General features: G+C 30.6%; 1 protein-coding gene across 2 annotated transcripts in view; it reads left to right on the forward strand.

Annotated features, from left to right (window-relative positions):
- Positions 1-16,282, forward strand: part of Taf6 (TBP-associated factor 6) — a 53,459-nt gene that overhangs the window by 36,917 nt on the left and 260 nt on the right. Inside the window, exons 10-11 of one of the 2 annotated variants that reach the window (XM_075379881.1) lie at positions 2,390-2,511; positions 10,958-11,173. In XM_075379881.1, the coding sequence (XP_075235996.1) occupies positions 2,390-2,511; positions 10,958-11,173 (338 nt within the window). The remainder of the gene's footprint in view (positions 1-2,389; positions 2,512-10,957; positions 11,174-16,282) is intronic. The other variant, XM_075379882.1, reaches the window with a different exon arrangement.

The following is a 16,282-nucleotide window of genomic DNA, read 5'->3' on the forward strand; positions in this document are numbered from 1 at the left end:
CTGTGATCTGCCTCAGGGTGACATATGACATTTTGACCAAGTCGAAAACAACCCTGTATACAATCTCATAAAGCCTTCACCTTTTTTCTGCTATATTAAGGAAATACAAGACCTGCTTCACAAAACAAACAAAAACATAAGCTTCTAGTGGATTCCAGGACAGTGTGGTGTAGCAGGCAATGAAATGGCAGATAAATTGGCTGCGATCACATCAAGTCTAAAACCTAAGCCAGAGAAGATGGAAATAATGACTATAGGTTTGAAGCAGGGCAGAGGAATCTTCAAAAAACTGTGGTTGGAAAGGTGGAAATCCTCCTTGAAGGGTCAGAACACACTATAACGCAGAACGAACAAAACGATCTAATGGTTTACAAAGGAATGACAAGAAAAGTACAGAAGTTCACAGCTATTATCAAAACGGATCGTATAATTACGCAGCAATATTTATACAAGTTTCATTTGATTGAATCTCCAGTATATGGAACATGTGATCCTGTGAAAATGGTTGAACATAAATGTTCGATGCAGTTACAGCAAGGATAACCAAGTGAAACAAGATCTGATTGAATGTCTGAAGGCCTTGGATCAAACTGGAACATGGACTGACGTTATTTTAAAGTGCAAGAAACTTCTACAAGTGGATGTGAAATTGTACAAGATGGACCATGCTGTCGATGTCAGATGATGTTGGATGTACGAAGCAAGAAGTAAATAAGTATGAAATGTTTATGTAGTTAAATTTAAATACATAGGTTAGCAGAAAAATTATCAGTAGTTTCTAGATACATTCTAATCATTTGCAGCAGGTATTCGATTTTAAGTCGATAAAAGTAGAAATATTAATGGTTAAAAAGTTGAAAAAAAACCATCTGTATATTCTTTTGAGTGAGTATAAACTAATTAGTGATTATAATGTGACAAAATTCACCCTAAAAAAAAAATAAAAATATTTTTTGAATCGGTTTTCCACCAATGAATAAATAGCTCTTTCTCGTATTTTAAAAATTTTTTCTGCAGCTAATTAACATTCAAATATTGCTCCATTAGAGAGCTTTGGAATTAACTCATATGACTTTTCCATTCCCGATCAAATGATTTTCTCATTCTCAAACCATTATTGACTAAAAGCCTCCTGTTCACTAATTTCATTTATAACTAAAAACTGGAAATTAACAACTTTCCTGTGTCATCAGGGGTTGAAGGCGTTCTAATATGGTGAAGAAAAATCTATCAGTTTATTGTGAAAGAAAAGCTTCAAACAAAAGTAAATATTCTTATGCTGCATCTTTGGAACTTTCAGGATCCCAAACTGTTGTCTTAAAATTTGTTCTGCTATTGAATTTCTACAGCTGGAAGTTATGGTAATTCCTGAGTCTTAACTAGCAGTAAACAAAGTCATTGCAGGGGGGATGGTACAACTAGTGCAGCATATTCCATCTCATTATTAATGTGCTAAATGGTGCTCCGTGCTTTACATTTGATCCAATGATACTAACAAGTCTTATATTTTTATCCGTTCATTGTCCACATTGAAGTCAGAATGGAATGTAAAGATTTTTATACTTAGTTTTTTAGGATAGTCAGGAACAGTCTGTGTTTTACACCAGTGGTTCCAAGATCAATAACTAGTCCACGGGTAGAGAATGTGAATATTAAAGAATTTGCTAAGAAAGCACCACTAGAATTGCTTTAGTCTTTTAGGGCTTAAATTTATACCATTTTATGGAATACAGATAATTTTAGAGAAATGAACTGCAGATGCAATCATTTCTTTATCTGCAATAATTAACAGGAAACCACTGGATTATTGAACTCATATCAGTTAATAAAATAGCCAGTATGGGAGTGCCACCAGGCCTTACGTACTGCCTGTCACATTGAAGTAAAGTTGCATAGGCTGAAAATCAAGGCATAGATAGCAATGAGAGAGTTGATGTATTTCTAAGAACAGAGTTTCTTTTCAATTTATAGGTCCTTTCCTGATGCACCAATTCAACTTTAGCAAGAACACCAGTTTTTAGCTACCCTGTAATTAGCACCTTAATAATTGGTGTAAATATTCTGAACCAAATCTGTGGAAGACACTAATGTCTTTTATGTACAATAGATTCCTCTCAGACTCCCACATCTGATTGGTTAGGGTTAACTTGTGAATCGTGAAAGATTCTGTGCCATAATTGGTTTTCAATCTCCAAAGACTAAAAATCGTATTAAATATGACTGTGTCATATTTAAGATGTATGGTGCTTTGTTTTTTTTTTAGAGATTTGGAGATTTCTAACAAAACTGAGAAAACAATTTACACTGTTTGATAGAGCATTTGAGGCTTATGGCTGAAGTACTTTAATTATTGGTTTCTAAACCATAATTATTACTATGACTTTTTTAGGTATGCCTCAAGGTGGTAGAACAATAATGGTTGGAAGTGCTACACGTCCGGTCGGTAGTACTCCAAATGCATCTCAGAAATATGTCATTGTTACATCTAGACCTCCTTCTACACCATCTCCAGTAAGTAATTGTGTTTTTATTTAATTTAATAGTAGTATACAATTTTTTTATGTAAAAGTAATGAGATTGACTGTGCTGTCTGTAAAATTTGCTATGAATGTCTCATCAAGTAAGCAATGGTTATTAGTTTGGATTGATTTTGTACATTGTATTGTACCTTTTGTTATGTTTTTGTGGTGATAACAGTTAATTATTATTGTAGACTATTAGGTCATGCAGGTCACACTTAATTCACAAATTAAAATGCAAGTTCATATTTTCATTACACTGTTGTTTGGTTTTAATAGAATAAAAAGTAAGTTCTCTGTTCAGTCATTGTTAACATTATTATAATTATTACAAATTTATTGATATAAGAAAATACAGAAAAGATTCATGACTGCCTGCGAAAATAAATTTTCATACGCAATGCATTTTTCTAATATAACCAAAAATTTATAACATATTTATCATTAAATATATACATTAATGTAATTTTAATTTTTTGTTCCTTAACCTCTACTATTAACCATTTTTTAAGTCTCTTTTAATTATATTTTTAAACACTTTTTATACAAAGCATACCTGGAAGTAAGTACTGTTTTTTTATTATTAGAATGCACATAATTTCCACCATTAAGGCACTTTCCTTATCTTGTTACCAGGTTTTTCATTCCTTCCTCAAAGAACAGCAATGCCAATGAAGATAATCACTGTTACAGCATTTTTTACACCGACAGTAACATCTTAAAGCTGATAACTAGCGACTGCTTGTGATAACACAGAAACAAGCGGTAGTCACTCAGCACTAAGTCAGGGCTATAAGGTAGTGCTTCTAAGCCAAATCGTTCAATCAACATTTTTATCGCCCAACAAAAGCAGATTTCTGATAGCTTACATTTCAGCACAACAAACATAACATGATTTTAAACTGTCGATTTTCTTTCATTTTTTCATCCGCTCCATATCTTTGCTCGACATGCACATTACTGCTTCCCTTGTTGAACTGCTGCACCTGCTGTCTAACCGTTCTATCACCCATAGCTTTTTTACATAAACTTCACTAATTTGCCAATGAATGTCAACCGGTTTGACATTTCTCATATTTAGAAATCAGATAACTTCTCTAATTTCACGATTAGCAGAATTCTCGATCGACTTTAATATTTTAAACGATGTTTAATCATCTGTAAACAAACATCACTGTACTTTAAGGTAATTAATATTACTACTCTTTTTAATTATAAAAAAGTTAAATTAAATTTTTAAATGTTATGGAACATTAATAAAAAATAAACATCAAATTATCGGCTCAATAATAATTTAGAAATTTTAGTTGTAAGTGATAATAATAATAATAAATAAATTGATTTTGATAATAATTTGATTAAATCTGTAGACCTGAACAGTAATACAATACTTTGATAAATACTATTCCTTATATTACCACATGGTGGATGTAGAAAGTTTTAGATATGACAATAGTATATACATATTATCAACTTTAAATTTTAACCATATATTTTTTTAAAAAAGTAACTAATTTTTAAACTGTATATTTTATTTATAATTGTGTGTATTTTATAAAAATTGGTCTGCTGATGATGGAGTTAAAGCTTTGAAAGCGCAGCAGACAAATAGCTGTATGTTCTTTCCTTTTATTAAACTATATCTGCTGGATTTAAATGTCTAGTTGCTAATAATTATTTGACATGATGGTAAATAATATTAAAAAAATATTTTAGCCTCATAAAGTTATTCCAAAGCTTCTTTGTTTAGTACTTTAACCTCGGTCATTAAAATAAAATGAGCTATTCTGCTGCTGTTGACAGATAATGGAACTATAGTTTTTTTACCAGATGTGAATAAATTTTTAATTAATTGTATTTGTTTCCCAAGCGAACCACATATTTAACTCTACTGATTAATTAATTACATTTTTGTTGTTTTAAATTATTATACTTCTGTGAGTGTAAGAAATGTAAATTTGCTATTGATTTCTAATATAGATGTGTTTTTGTTCTTGAAAAAATGTCTTTATTTTCCCTAATGAGAACATTGTAATTATTATACATTGTATGTTTGTAAATATATACTCTTTTACCCTCTCTATGTTTATAAACTGTAAATAATAGTAATTATTTTATAAATTATAATTTAAAAAAAAAGTTAATAAAATAATTTTTTTAATTTTATTGATTTTACTGTAATACAGGTACAGTCAAATTCATGTAACTTGAAATTGATTCTAATCGCTAGCCATATTGCTTATGTTATATGGAAATCTAATTCCTTTAACTCGAACAAAAATCCTATAAGTCGAAGTAAAAAAAAAATCTGATTAGTTTATTACAAAAAAATAAAAAAACCACGTTTAACATTAGGCCTGTAATAATACTGATCTTATTTTCAGTTCAGAAGTATTAAACAAGCCATGATTCACTTCCTGTACTATGCAATAACAAAAAGGAAGAATCAATATACAGTAAAGAGAAAAGTGACATTTTATACATTAGGTGTCAGTCAATGTGATTTTACAACCAACCATCTTGGCTTCTATGCATAGTTTTCGTGTGCTTGGGGTTGTTTGCTACTACAAACAACGGTATTCTTATTTTGTTTTAGAGAGATTTAAAAACAGTCGGGATAAAAATTTACCTATCAGTGGAACAAATTTACTTGAAAAAGCCAAGTACTTGTCAAGACAGTTCAATTGTACGGATTTCAAAGCTAGTGTGAGTTGGTTTAATAAGTTTAGATAAGCGTGGAATAATTTTAAAAAATGTTTCTGGTGAAAGTGCCAGTGTAAATGAAGAAGTTTGTAATACGTGGATAAACAGTACACTAAAGAAATGAGTACATACAAAGAATCAGATATTTTTAATGCTGACAAAACTGGACTGTTTTACAAATGTTTACCTGACAAAACTTTAACTTTTAAAGGTGATAAAAGTTAAAAGAATTTCCCAGTTCTGGATGTAAGAAGTTGTTTAAGATATTAATGTAGCGCGCCGACGTCATTATAACTGCAGTTTCTCTTCAAAAATGTAAGGACCAACAATCCCTCTCTTGGAGACACTGTACCACTCTTACTTTTGAGCTGTGGAAAGAATTTTTGTGTAATTCATGTGGGTTCGCAGATGCCCAGTACCCACAGTTCTGTACATTAACATAGCCATCCAGATAAAAATGGGCTTCGTCACTCATCATTATTAGGGCGTTTGCATCTTCTGTAAGAATGGCGTTCATTATGCCACAAAATTCTCTGTGTTGCACAAAACCCCTTTCAGCAAGCTGCTAGACAATCATTATTTTGTATGGGTGAAATTTGAGATCACCATGCAAGGTGCAGTGATGCGAATGATGTGACATATCCAGCGCTATAGCCGGTCGCCTAGCAGATCGTTTTGGACTAGCAAGAAGAACTGCCCTTCGTACTCTATCTACATTTTCCAGAGTTCAGACTGATAAGGGAAGGCCAGGTGGTTTTTTCTTCATCACAGATCCAGTACTTCTAAATGCCTTTACCCATCTGAGTATGGCGTTTCAATCTGAAACTGCACCTTGATGCTCAACATTAAAATTGTGATGGAAAATACATTAAAGTATGACCACAGAATCATTGTTTCTAAAAAAATTTCTTGACGGCAAACTAAAACTGCTTAATCTAAACTCTCCACCAGAGGTTCCCGAAGGGCAATACCCCCACTCGTCACTGAGTACTAGCGGTTTAAAAAACACGTGTTTCTTCTGCTCCACTCTTTATATGTATATTTTTTTTTTGTAGTACATTCAGTAAACATACATTTATTAACGATTATCATTGTTTTCAATCGGTTTTGAGTAGTTTAAAATTTTATCTACAATAACTCATATTATTAAAACTAATAATGATTATATCAGAATTAATTATCTTTTTTATTAATTTCTGCTACTGTGGAAATGAATAATTTGTTTAATACATCGCTACATTTTGAGAAGGATCAAGTAACAGTTTCTGTAATTACAATATAATAGAGACTTTTCTTTCAGTAACAATAACCATTGATATTTAATTTTTGTTTCCTACCTAACTGTATTACAAACTTCCAGCATCAATTTATTATTAATATACCATAACTGCATTTTTTAGTCCAAGGATTCAAATAATCCTTCCATGAAATATATATTAAAATTCAAAATGCATGTTTAAAGTTAAAATTTTACTAGGTCATAAAGGATGCATTTTGAACTGATACATGAAATACTGATATTTTTGTCATGAACAGGTTTTGTTTTATATACATTTAAAACGATGATGACTTTCAAAAAAACTAACCCCTCTGTTTTGTTATACCAAAATTACTAAACATTAGAACTTCCAATAATTTATAGAATAATAAATGTCAATAAATATTAGTAAAGTTATAAGTAAGGTTTATTTTTAGAAATACAATAGTTTAAACACAAATGCTACCTTTAGCTGTAAGCACTAATTGTACCACTGCAGGGAGTTGTAGTTATCAATGCTGACGATACTAGCATCTGGTGTAACTGATATAAAGTCCAATCTGCATTCGGGTTGGTCAAATGAAGTGTAATTTTGGTATCTGTTCAAAATCCTGACATATAGATCTGTAATAACTGTTCAAAAATTCTGTGCGTATTTAAAAAATTGTAGTACGTGTAAATGCTTGGTATGAATTCAAGTGCATGGTTGTTTATGATTTAAATTGGCAATTATTAATAGAACGTAATTTTGTTGTACTCAAATGTATTGTAGAACTTGCTTATCTATTTACTTTTCACTAGTCTTTTTCACAATAATAATATTTTCTTACTAATAATTGTTTTCCTTTTATATCAATTTGTCAGCAATTTCATTCTCGTACTTCTTACTTATAATTAATTTTAATTATATTTAATAAGAATTAATATTTGATGTTATTTAATTGAGATTGTTATGCATCAGGCACTGTTATCACGTCCACCTTCTCGTAATCTATTTCCTGAAATATTTATCGATAGTACCATGTGTTCAAGACCATTATCACGAAATATGCTTCCACCTGGTATTGAATTTCCCGTACCAAGACCTCTATCCAGAAATCATTTACCTCCACCTGTTACTAACAGATGCGCTACACCCGGTGTTGTAATTCCTGCTTCCTCTCTTAGACCTATCCATCATACACCTCCGCCTACAATCAGCCAGGTAAATTTAATTGAAATGAAGAATGATATATTTTTAATTTATTTTAATAGATTGTAATGTAGAATATTATAGATTAGATTCAGTAAGCAGAGACAAGATCTGTGCATTTAAAAAAAGAATTGAAAGTAAAGTATCTTTAGATTCATAAGTTGGCACTCTTATTATCAATTTAAAGAAACTGATTAACAGTTATTTTAATATATCTAGCTACATCAATTGTTCAACACTGACAAGAGGACTTTTCAAGTAAATTATCATTTTCATTGATAAAATTACAGGTTTCAGAAGGTGAACATTTACTCCCAGATAATACAGTAAGACTTGTATTAATCAGAAAATTATACAAGCAAGTTAAACAGCTCAAAAGTAATAGAATATGCTTTTACTAATGTGGGGATAATCGGTTTGGTTTTTGACCTGGCTCTGGAATCTTAAATTAACAAAATTATTAGAGAGAGGTGAATTAACAATAGATATTGAATTCATTATAAACTGAACTATGACATAATAAGGCAATTTATCAATTATCATAAATAAAATCAACTTTATATATGTAAGGAACTCAAAAAAATGCTAGTTTAATTGAATGAGGTGAATTTGTGATGAGACCTGGATCCGTATTATGAGTTTGATTTCAAGCAGCAATGCATACAGTGGTACCACAGTTCTGAAAAGAAAAATTCAAGTTTGTAAAGTGACATTAATCATTTTTTGAAATGCCAAATGTCCATTTTTTTTTTTTTTTTTTTTTTTTTGATTGGCACCAAGAGCTAACAAAAAAATATGTCTGGAATAACCTGGAAGTTTGTGATAACTGAAAAAAAAATTTGCATAGAGAAGAGTGTTAATTTTTCAGGTTAATGTTCATCTACACCATTCGTTCTCAAAGTGGGCGATAACACCCCCTTGTGGGCGCTGGAGGTTTTAAGGGGGGGGGGGTAGAAGGGCCACAGAAAATTGAGAGCATTCAGGCGGTCTAGCGATAGCTGATTAAAGAAAAAAAGGCAAAAATTATGTTTTCCTGATAATTATAAACTAAAATTAGATACCTACTATACTAGTACAAAAAATTAAAAACAATAATTGTAATTGCTATTTTTAAGAGCGCATCTTAAAAACAGAAATTGCAATTATTATTTTTTAACAGATTGTAAGTTTAACAATTTTTCAGGGCGCTGCAAGATTTTTGATTCTCAATGTGAATGGTGGGCAAAACTGTTTGAGAATCAATGATCTACACACTGCTCAATCAACACTTGAACCTATTGAAAAATTAGATGAAATGGTTGTTTTATTACCTTATAATATAAAACTCACTCCTTCAGACATTCTTTTTTTCAACCTCCTTAAGTTGTTATTACATATAATAAAGCAATTCCATACAATAGTAGCTGGAGATGTTGAAAACTTAAAAAAAAAAGTTAAAACAAAATATAAATGTTGAATGATTCTCAAATGTTAAATATAGAATTTGTCCCTGTTAGAGGTACAAAAGAACACCACAGGTATATTAGAACTCCTCATTTTGATCAAATTGAAGATTTTTCTCTCATTTTTTATCATTCCAAATCAATTTTATACAATTGGAAAAATTATTATAACTGCCTTTCTTAGCTTCAAAAAATATTTGTTTAATGCCAATGTTTTTCTGCTTATAAATAATGAGTTGTTAATGAGTTAATGAATAACTGTTTATAAATAAACAGTTATGTTCAAACAGCTCTTGGAAAGCAGAGTTGTTCAAAATTTGAATCGGTTTACATGGCTAGGGAGTATATTGCAGCATTTCTGAATTTATGTTTAAATGAATTTTCTTCAGTAAAACATTTCAGATTCACGAAGAATGTAAAGACATTCTTCGTGAATCACTATGTATATAAACAGTCAAGTGATAACTTTTTTAAATTAGCTGTTTGTAAGAGAATAAATATTTTTTGTTAGGTCTACTATGGCAACTTACTGACTGATAATTTTTTTTTATGTTTATGATGATATATTTAAGGAAACTGATTAAAAGTTACAACATACAATTACCTCATACAGTATATCAATTTAATCACAAAAACATTGTGAAATATGCTAATCTTTTGCTGCTGCAAAATATATCCTTTACACTCAAATTTTACACTTTATTTACAAAATATTTAGCTTACATTCTGATAAGTCATACGTATACTGGTTGTCAAGAAAAATCACAGTTTGTTTTCACAATTTTAACATTATTCTATTTGAAAGTTGAAAAATCAGGATATGTGTTAATTAATCAATTCAGTTAAAAAATTAAATCTGTATTATTTGTTACTTGATTCAAGCTCTTCTGAATCAAAATCTTTAGAAAAGTAAGCATTTCTTACTTCATTACTTATTTTATGAGAAATATTATCTAAATTTTGTTAAAAATTAATAAATTACTTTCATCACAAAATAATTTTTCAGTAACATTATTTTTTATTTTTTTTAAATAATTAAAAAAGTAAGTTTAAACACACAGTACTGAATCAAGGTTGAGTACTGACTTTGTAAACAAAGATTTTATGGATTTGTTTTAATACGTCAAAAGTGGGGAATTTTTTAATAAAACTTTTGTAGTTTGGTATAAAATGATCGTGTAGAATTTTCTGCTACAAGATAAAACAAGTGCTATACTTTGTAGAATAAAAATTAAATCAACATAAATACAGTTCATTGCAATAAACTGCTTGTGATATTGCCAGTTTCAAATCGGTTAATCGACTGCATCACATTGTGATTGTTGGAGCTAGAGTTAAAGTAGTTGTTGGAAAGAGTTGAGATTATAATTATTTTGTTCTATGATTTTTTTTCAGTTTGAGTTCCATTTATTTGTTTCTTTACACTGTCTGCCCAGTCTTTCATATGGTTGTTTAAATAACCATTAATCATCATTTTAAAACATTTAAATCAAATGAGGTACAAGCAGCACTAGTAAGAGTTTCTTTCTTTGAAGTAATGATGCGATCAGTTCTGTGATTAACAGAGTAAGTGTGTTCGTAGGGCTAAATTTCTCTACCATACTTCATCTTAATGTAGAAGGCTGCAGGAAATGACTTCACTCCTCATTCTCTTTGTTAAGTCTGCCAAGAGATCCTTCTTATTCTGTAGAAGGCTGTGTCATTTCCAATATAGATTCATGTCGTACATCAGGTTGTTTACAACCTTACTGTTTCCCTAATCCAACGTACATTCATATAATGAGTACTTCTATGGACTTTAAATTATAAAATTTATTTTTAATCATTATTTTTATTATTGTAGGTTTCACAAAATAATGGAGCTGGTGGAACTGTTACAAATGCGACAGTAGTTACTGGTAATAGTGGATCTTCGAACAATACCAACGGTAGTGGGACTGCCACTGCTGGTGGAACTTTTATGAAATTATCAGCTCCTGGAAATCCAAATAGTGGTGGACAAACCAAACTAGTTGTAGTACAAAATACTTCTGGTTCTGCATCACAGATTTTGACGCAGGTAAATTTTTTTATTTAAAAAAGAAAAACCTGTAAACAATGCTGTTGAATTTCCCTAATATTTTTGCTTACCTTAAAACTTAACCCTCTCTATGAAGACTATTTTTATTCTTATAATCTTAATTATATACTTACTATGTTGTCAATTTATTCCATTATTTTTCTTATTGAAATAAACATACAAATCTTCAAGATTGATTTCTGTAAAACCGGTAAAAATCTATAAAAGTTCATACAGATATATGTAATTACGGTACTCTGTCTTAAATTGTTATAAACACTAACAATATATTTTAAGTTATAAAAAAAAAAAGTTACTTGAAAAAAGAGAATTGTCTCCTACGCTTGTGAAAACTTAACCCTTTGTAAGTAGCTGTAGGAGGTGGCTTGTTGGCAGATTATCTGCCAAGAGATAATCAGTTTATATAATCTATTACCTAAAATAATAGCTAAAACATATTTTTGCATCTTTATAGAATGAGTTCTTTGCACATGTAGGGTGCAGAAATAAAGTTTGAGGTTTGTCCTTGACAAAAAATATGCTTACAGATAAACCAATCTGTTCACAATATTTATCCAAACAAAAAAAAATTGTATCTATTTATCCCTTTACATCATTAATTGTATTTTTGACCAGAAAATTATGAAAGACATAAGGTTTACATTTAAAGAGCATATTCTTTTTAAATGTAATAGATATCCCAGTAGAATGTTACCGATTTCAAACCTATTTTATGAGACAGTAGGTCGCATGAAAAAACATAGTACTTTAATAGAAGATCTTTATTTGCAATTTAGTATACAATTTGAATTTTTGAAAATTTTATCAGTTAAGTGGCCATTTTCATTAAACGAATTAGAACACATTCAGTCATAAACTTTTGACTTTCAAGTACCTTCAAAAAAAAGTCTGATGCTGTTAAATCCAGAGACCTCACTGGCCAAATTCAATGTTTCTAAACCTCTGTCACACTGGGAAAAGTGTATGAACTGTTTCCATTAAATCTTGAGATAGGTATATCAATCCATCATCCTGTTAAAAGTAAAGAGTGCACAATCTTCTTCTGCATTGGGAAACTCCAATAGTGCAAACATCTCATCAAATGGTTTGGAATGTGCAAAATTTCCTTGATTCCCTGAGAGATATTCAAAGCAAGAGACTGTTGCTGGCCAGAGTATGTTGAGTTCATTCGCTCGCTGTACTGTTTCTGGAGTACATATTATGTGCACTTAGTGCCTTTGAACCGTAAGTAAAATTTGCAATAGCATCAAACTGTTTAATCCACTGTTAAAGATATTCCATGATAGGATAGAACCGTGCCGAGTAATCTGAAAATGTATTCGTACTGCTTTCCACGCTTGCATTACACTTTTACATTCGATAAACATAATTGCAGCAAAGATGCAATGCCCCACTAACCAATTTGCTACGATGACTGCAGAACACTGACATAACGAACTGCCAAGATGGCTGCTTCCCGTGATGTGGTTGTTCCTTACTACATCTTCCGCATTCTCAGATGGAATGAAATTAAACTTTGAGATTGGCATGAGATTAAACATTTTCATTCAATGATCTGGGTCACCAAGTATTTGATTCAGAAAGAAAAATATCTTTGACAAGTTTCAGAATCATTATGAAGTATTTTTGTAATTCATAGGTTTAGTTATTGCTAGAAACAAAACTAGATTAGAACTTATCTTTTACTTTTAACTTTTTGCATCTGTACTCTGATAAACATGAGTAAAAAATAATGTCGCTACTTTTCCCCAAAATTCCAGATCTAGTTGTGAATATTACTTTGATCATTTTTCATCAAAATTAAAATTCTACCTCTAGAACTAAACTTAAAAATAAAGAAAGTTCAGGCATGATGGTGGATTGTGGTGATCAACAGAAAATTAGTTTGTTATTAAAACATTCATCAAGAAAATCAGTTATGAAGTGAACAGTATTGCTTGTGGTATCCTGTCATAACACCGATCCATATCATCGTCTACTAGCAGAGTGATGTACTGCATAACAATCTCATAATAGTAGCCAGAATTTATAATTTGCTTAAAAAAATTATCTGTTTTTAAAATTGTGCACCAAATGTCAACTTTCTGCACGCAAAGTAGTAACTACAAAAACATGTTGGGTTTCTTTCTGCTTAATTTTTTTCATTACTTATTCTGTTAAAATTGATATTTTCCTTGTTTGTTGTTGATCACAAACCAATCCGTTATATTATTTCTCAAGTTTTACTATTTCTAAATAAAGAAACTTATACTGTTTCTCAATAGCTTTTGTTGTGCTGTGCTGGCTTTGTGAACTTTTAAACTCATCTTGCAATGAACGTGAGAGGTAGTGTAATACCATCCGACTATTAACGTCATCATAAACATTGTACTGCACTTGTTTTACAAAATACTGTGCACCAAGAAGCGAGTTGAATGCATCTCCAAAATCCCAGATTTCCCTTAATCATATCCTAATATTCACATAAGTGCCAGTTATATAAGAAAATCTTTTTTAGTCTTGATCAGAAAGTTGTGAAAAAAATTCATGTTTTGACAAGCCTGTGGCTTGAGATAGATTGACAAACCTACAATCACTTGCCTATACCAGTGGCTCCCAAAGTGTACTGTCCTGGGGAGCTGTTCTCGCAGGAGTGCCACAAAATGTTAGATAATTTCAGTAACTTTATTTCTATTTTCAATTCATTGTCATTATTAGATGATGCTCTTGATTGTTTAGGAATTTATGGAATTTTCAGGTACTTTCTGTTAGTACATAAATAAATGTCAGTTTTACACGAGTGTAGTGCTTAAGTAGTTTTCAGTTATTGTATCAACTGAATATTTTTCTGATCGGTCCAGTGAAGTTTTTTATTGAATTCTTTTTTAAAAAACCGATTGATTTTTATTTAGTAAAAATAGCAATAACGATTATGAGAGTGAAAATAAATAGAGCATATTGTCAACCAGTTGCAAGAAAGTAAAAATGAAAAATATGATGTACAGCTATTTGGATTTTGTCTTTACATCAACAAACTGCTCAACAAACCAAAGTGTTCTATGTATGAAGTTTTGGCACCAGAGTGTAAGCTACCGACAAAGTTGAACTTTCATTTAGAAACTACTCATCCCAGAGTAATTAGTATCTTGTTACTATTTAAGCAGAAAGCTTAAGTGTTAAATCAAAAGGATAGTTTTTATAAGCAGACATCAATACCTGAGTAAGGCTTGACATCTTCCAAGGTATTACATAAATTCCAAAACGTAAGAAACCTCATACAATCACAAAACTCATTCTACCAGCTGTTGTAGTTATAGATATGGGAAAGATTATGATTGCTGCATCAGTCATAGAATGCAGTTCATAGTGGAGGAACTTAATGATAAATTAATTGAAAAAAATAAAAGGAAAGGAAAGGAATTAAGCTTCCAGCTGGATGAGATCGCAGATAATATTAATTATGCTCACTTGATTTTCTATGTAAGGTTTATATGGCAATAACATTGTGGTAGATATTCTCTTTTGAAAAAGTATCGCAGCTGTTGCAAAGACCCAAAATTTGTTTGGATACTTTTAAATCCGAAAACAGTTTGAAGTCGATTAACAGTACAGTTGGTGTGTACTGATGGTAGTCGTTCTATATCTGGCTGTTATGGAGGATTGCTGCAAGCTTTTATTCGAAGCAAAACCCCTGAACCACCGTGGACCCAACGCTTTATCCATTATCCAAAAGTAATCACCCGTGTCAAAGTATTTCAGTTCTACATTGAACCAGGTCTTGGAATACGTAATGAATGACTTTTTATTTAAAGTGACTTTTTGAAGAAAAAAAAGACTTTTAAAAAACTATGTAAGATATGGGATCCAAACTAAAGCTATAGAAAAACACAAATGAAGATGAAGACGAGGAATATTTCTTGTTGCAAAAATGTTTGATCTCAGTGGAGTTGATTTCTCTCGAGGTATGAAATCCATTTTCATGACGTATTTTGAAAATTATAATATCAAAAAGTTTGAATGGATTCAAGGTGCATTTAATTCCACTGCTTCATTTGAATTCACTACTGCAGAATCTTATTGAATTGTCTTGTGATAATATGTTGAAAACAAAATTTAGCAGCATGGAATTAATTGAATTTCAGATGTCAGTAAACGATCAGTATTTACCACTCAGCGGTGAATTTCATTTGTGACTTATTTGTACAAAGTTAGATTTTTGGTAGTTGCTATGATAAAATTTAATTATTTTTCAAAAATCACTGTGAAGAAGGAATGAGGGTGGCTATGTGCAGTTTAATTTCAAATTTGAAAAAATGTACAGTGATCAATATTCATTCCACTAAATGTTATAATTAATTAAATTTGTTTAATTACACTTTTTATATGATCTAAAATGTGTATTATTTACTTTTATCTACCCCTTGCAAAATATTATTTACTATTTTGCAAAATAAATCTGTAGAATTTGACGTAGAGCCCCTTGGGAAAATCTGTATTCAGCAACAGTGCAGAAAATCAAAACATTTGGGAACTGCTGGCCTGTACCATTATTCTTTTACATTTAAAACCAGCTTTTGAAATACTTTACTTTTACTTTTTTTAATAGCTTTTGAAGTACTGTTAGAATTACTTGCACTTGATCTGTGGATTTTGTCAGAAACAAGATATGTTGCTCACAGAATCTTCAGTACTGGAGATTGAAGAAATAATTGCTTTCATTTGTGATGTTCATTCTGTATTAAGTTGCCTTTTAATGATATGACTGTGAAGGATTTAATTACATGAATTTAAAAAACAATCTAGTAATTTGTATGGTTGTTTATTATGTTAACACAGAAAGCGGAGTTAGAAAAATATATAATTGAAGTAACTAATTTGAAATACTAATCTTATTATCAGTCTAGGTAAGTACATCATAGTTTTCAATTTGACATTTTCTTATTGGTAAGTGCTTGTATGTCTGTCTACAGATGAAATTTGCTGAACAACATTTTTTGTATACATTTTTTATTGTCATAAACTTACAGCGATTTTTTTACTAAAAACTAATAAGATTTATTTGCATGCCTTCAATACAGAAATTTACTCGTGTCTAATAATCAATTATTA

Source organism: Lycorma delicatula, chromosome 12 (assembly GCF_047948215.1).
Source record: "Lycorma delicatula isolate Av1 chromosome 12, ASM4794821v1, whole genome shotgun sequence".
NCBI lineage: Eukaryota > Metazoa > Arthropoda > Insecta > Hemiptera > Fulgoridae > Lycorma > Lycorma delicatula.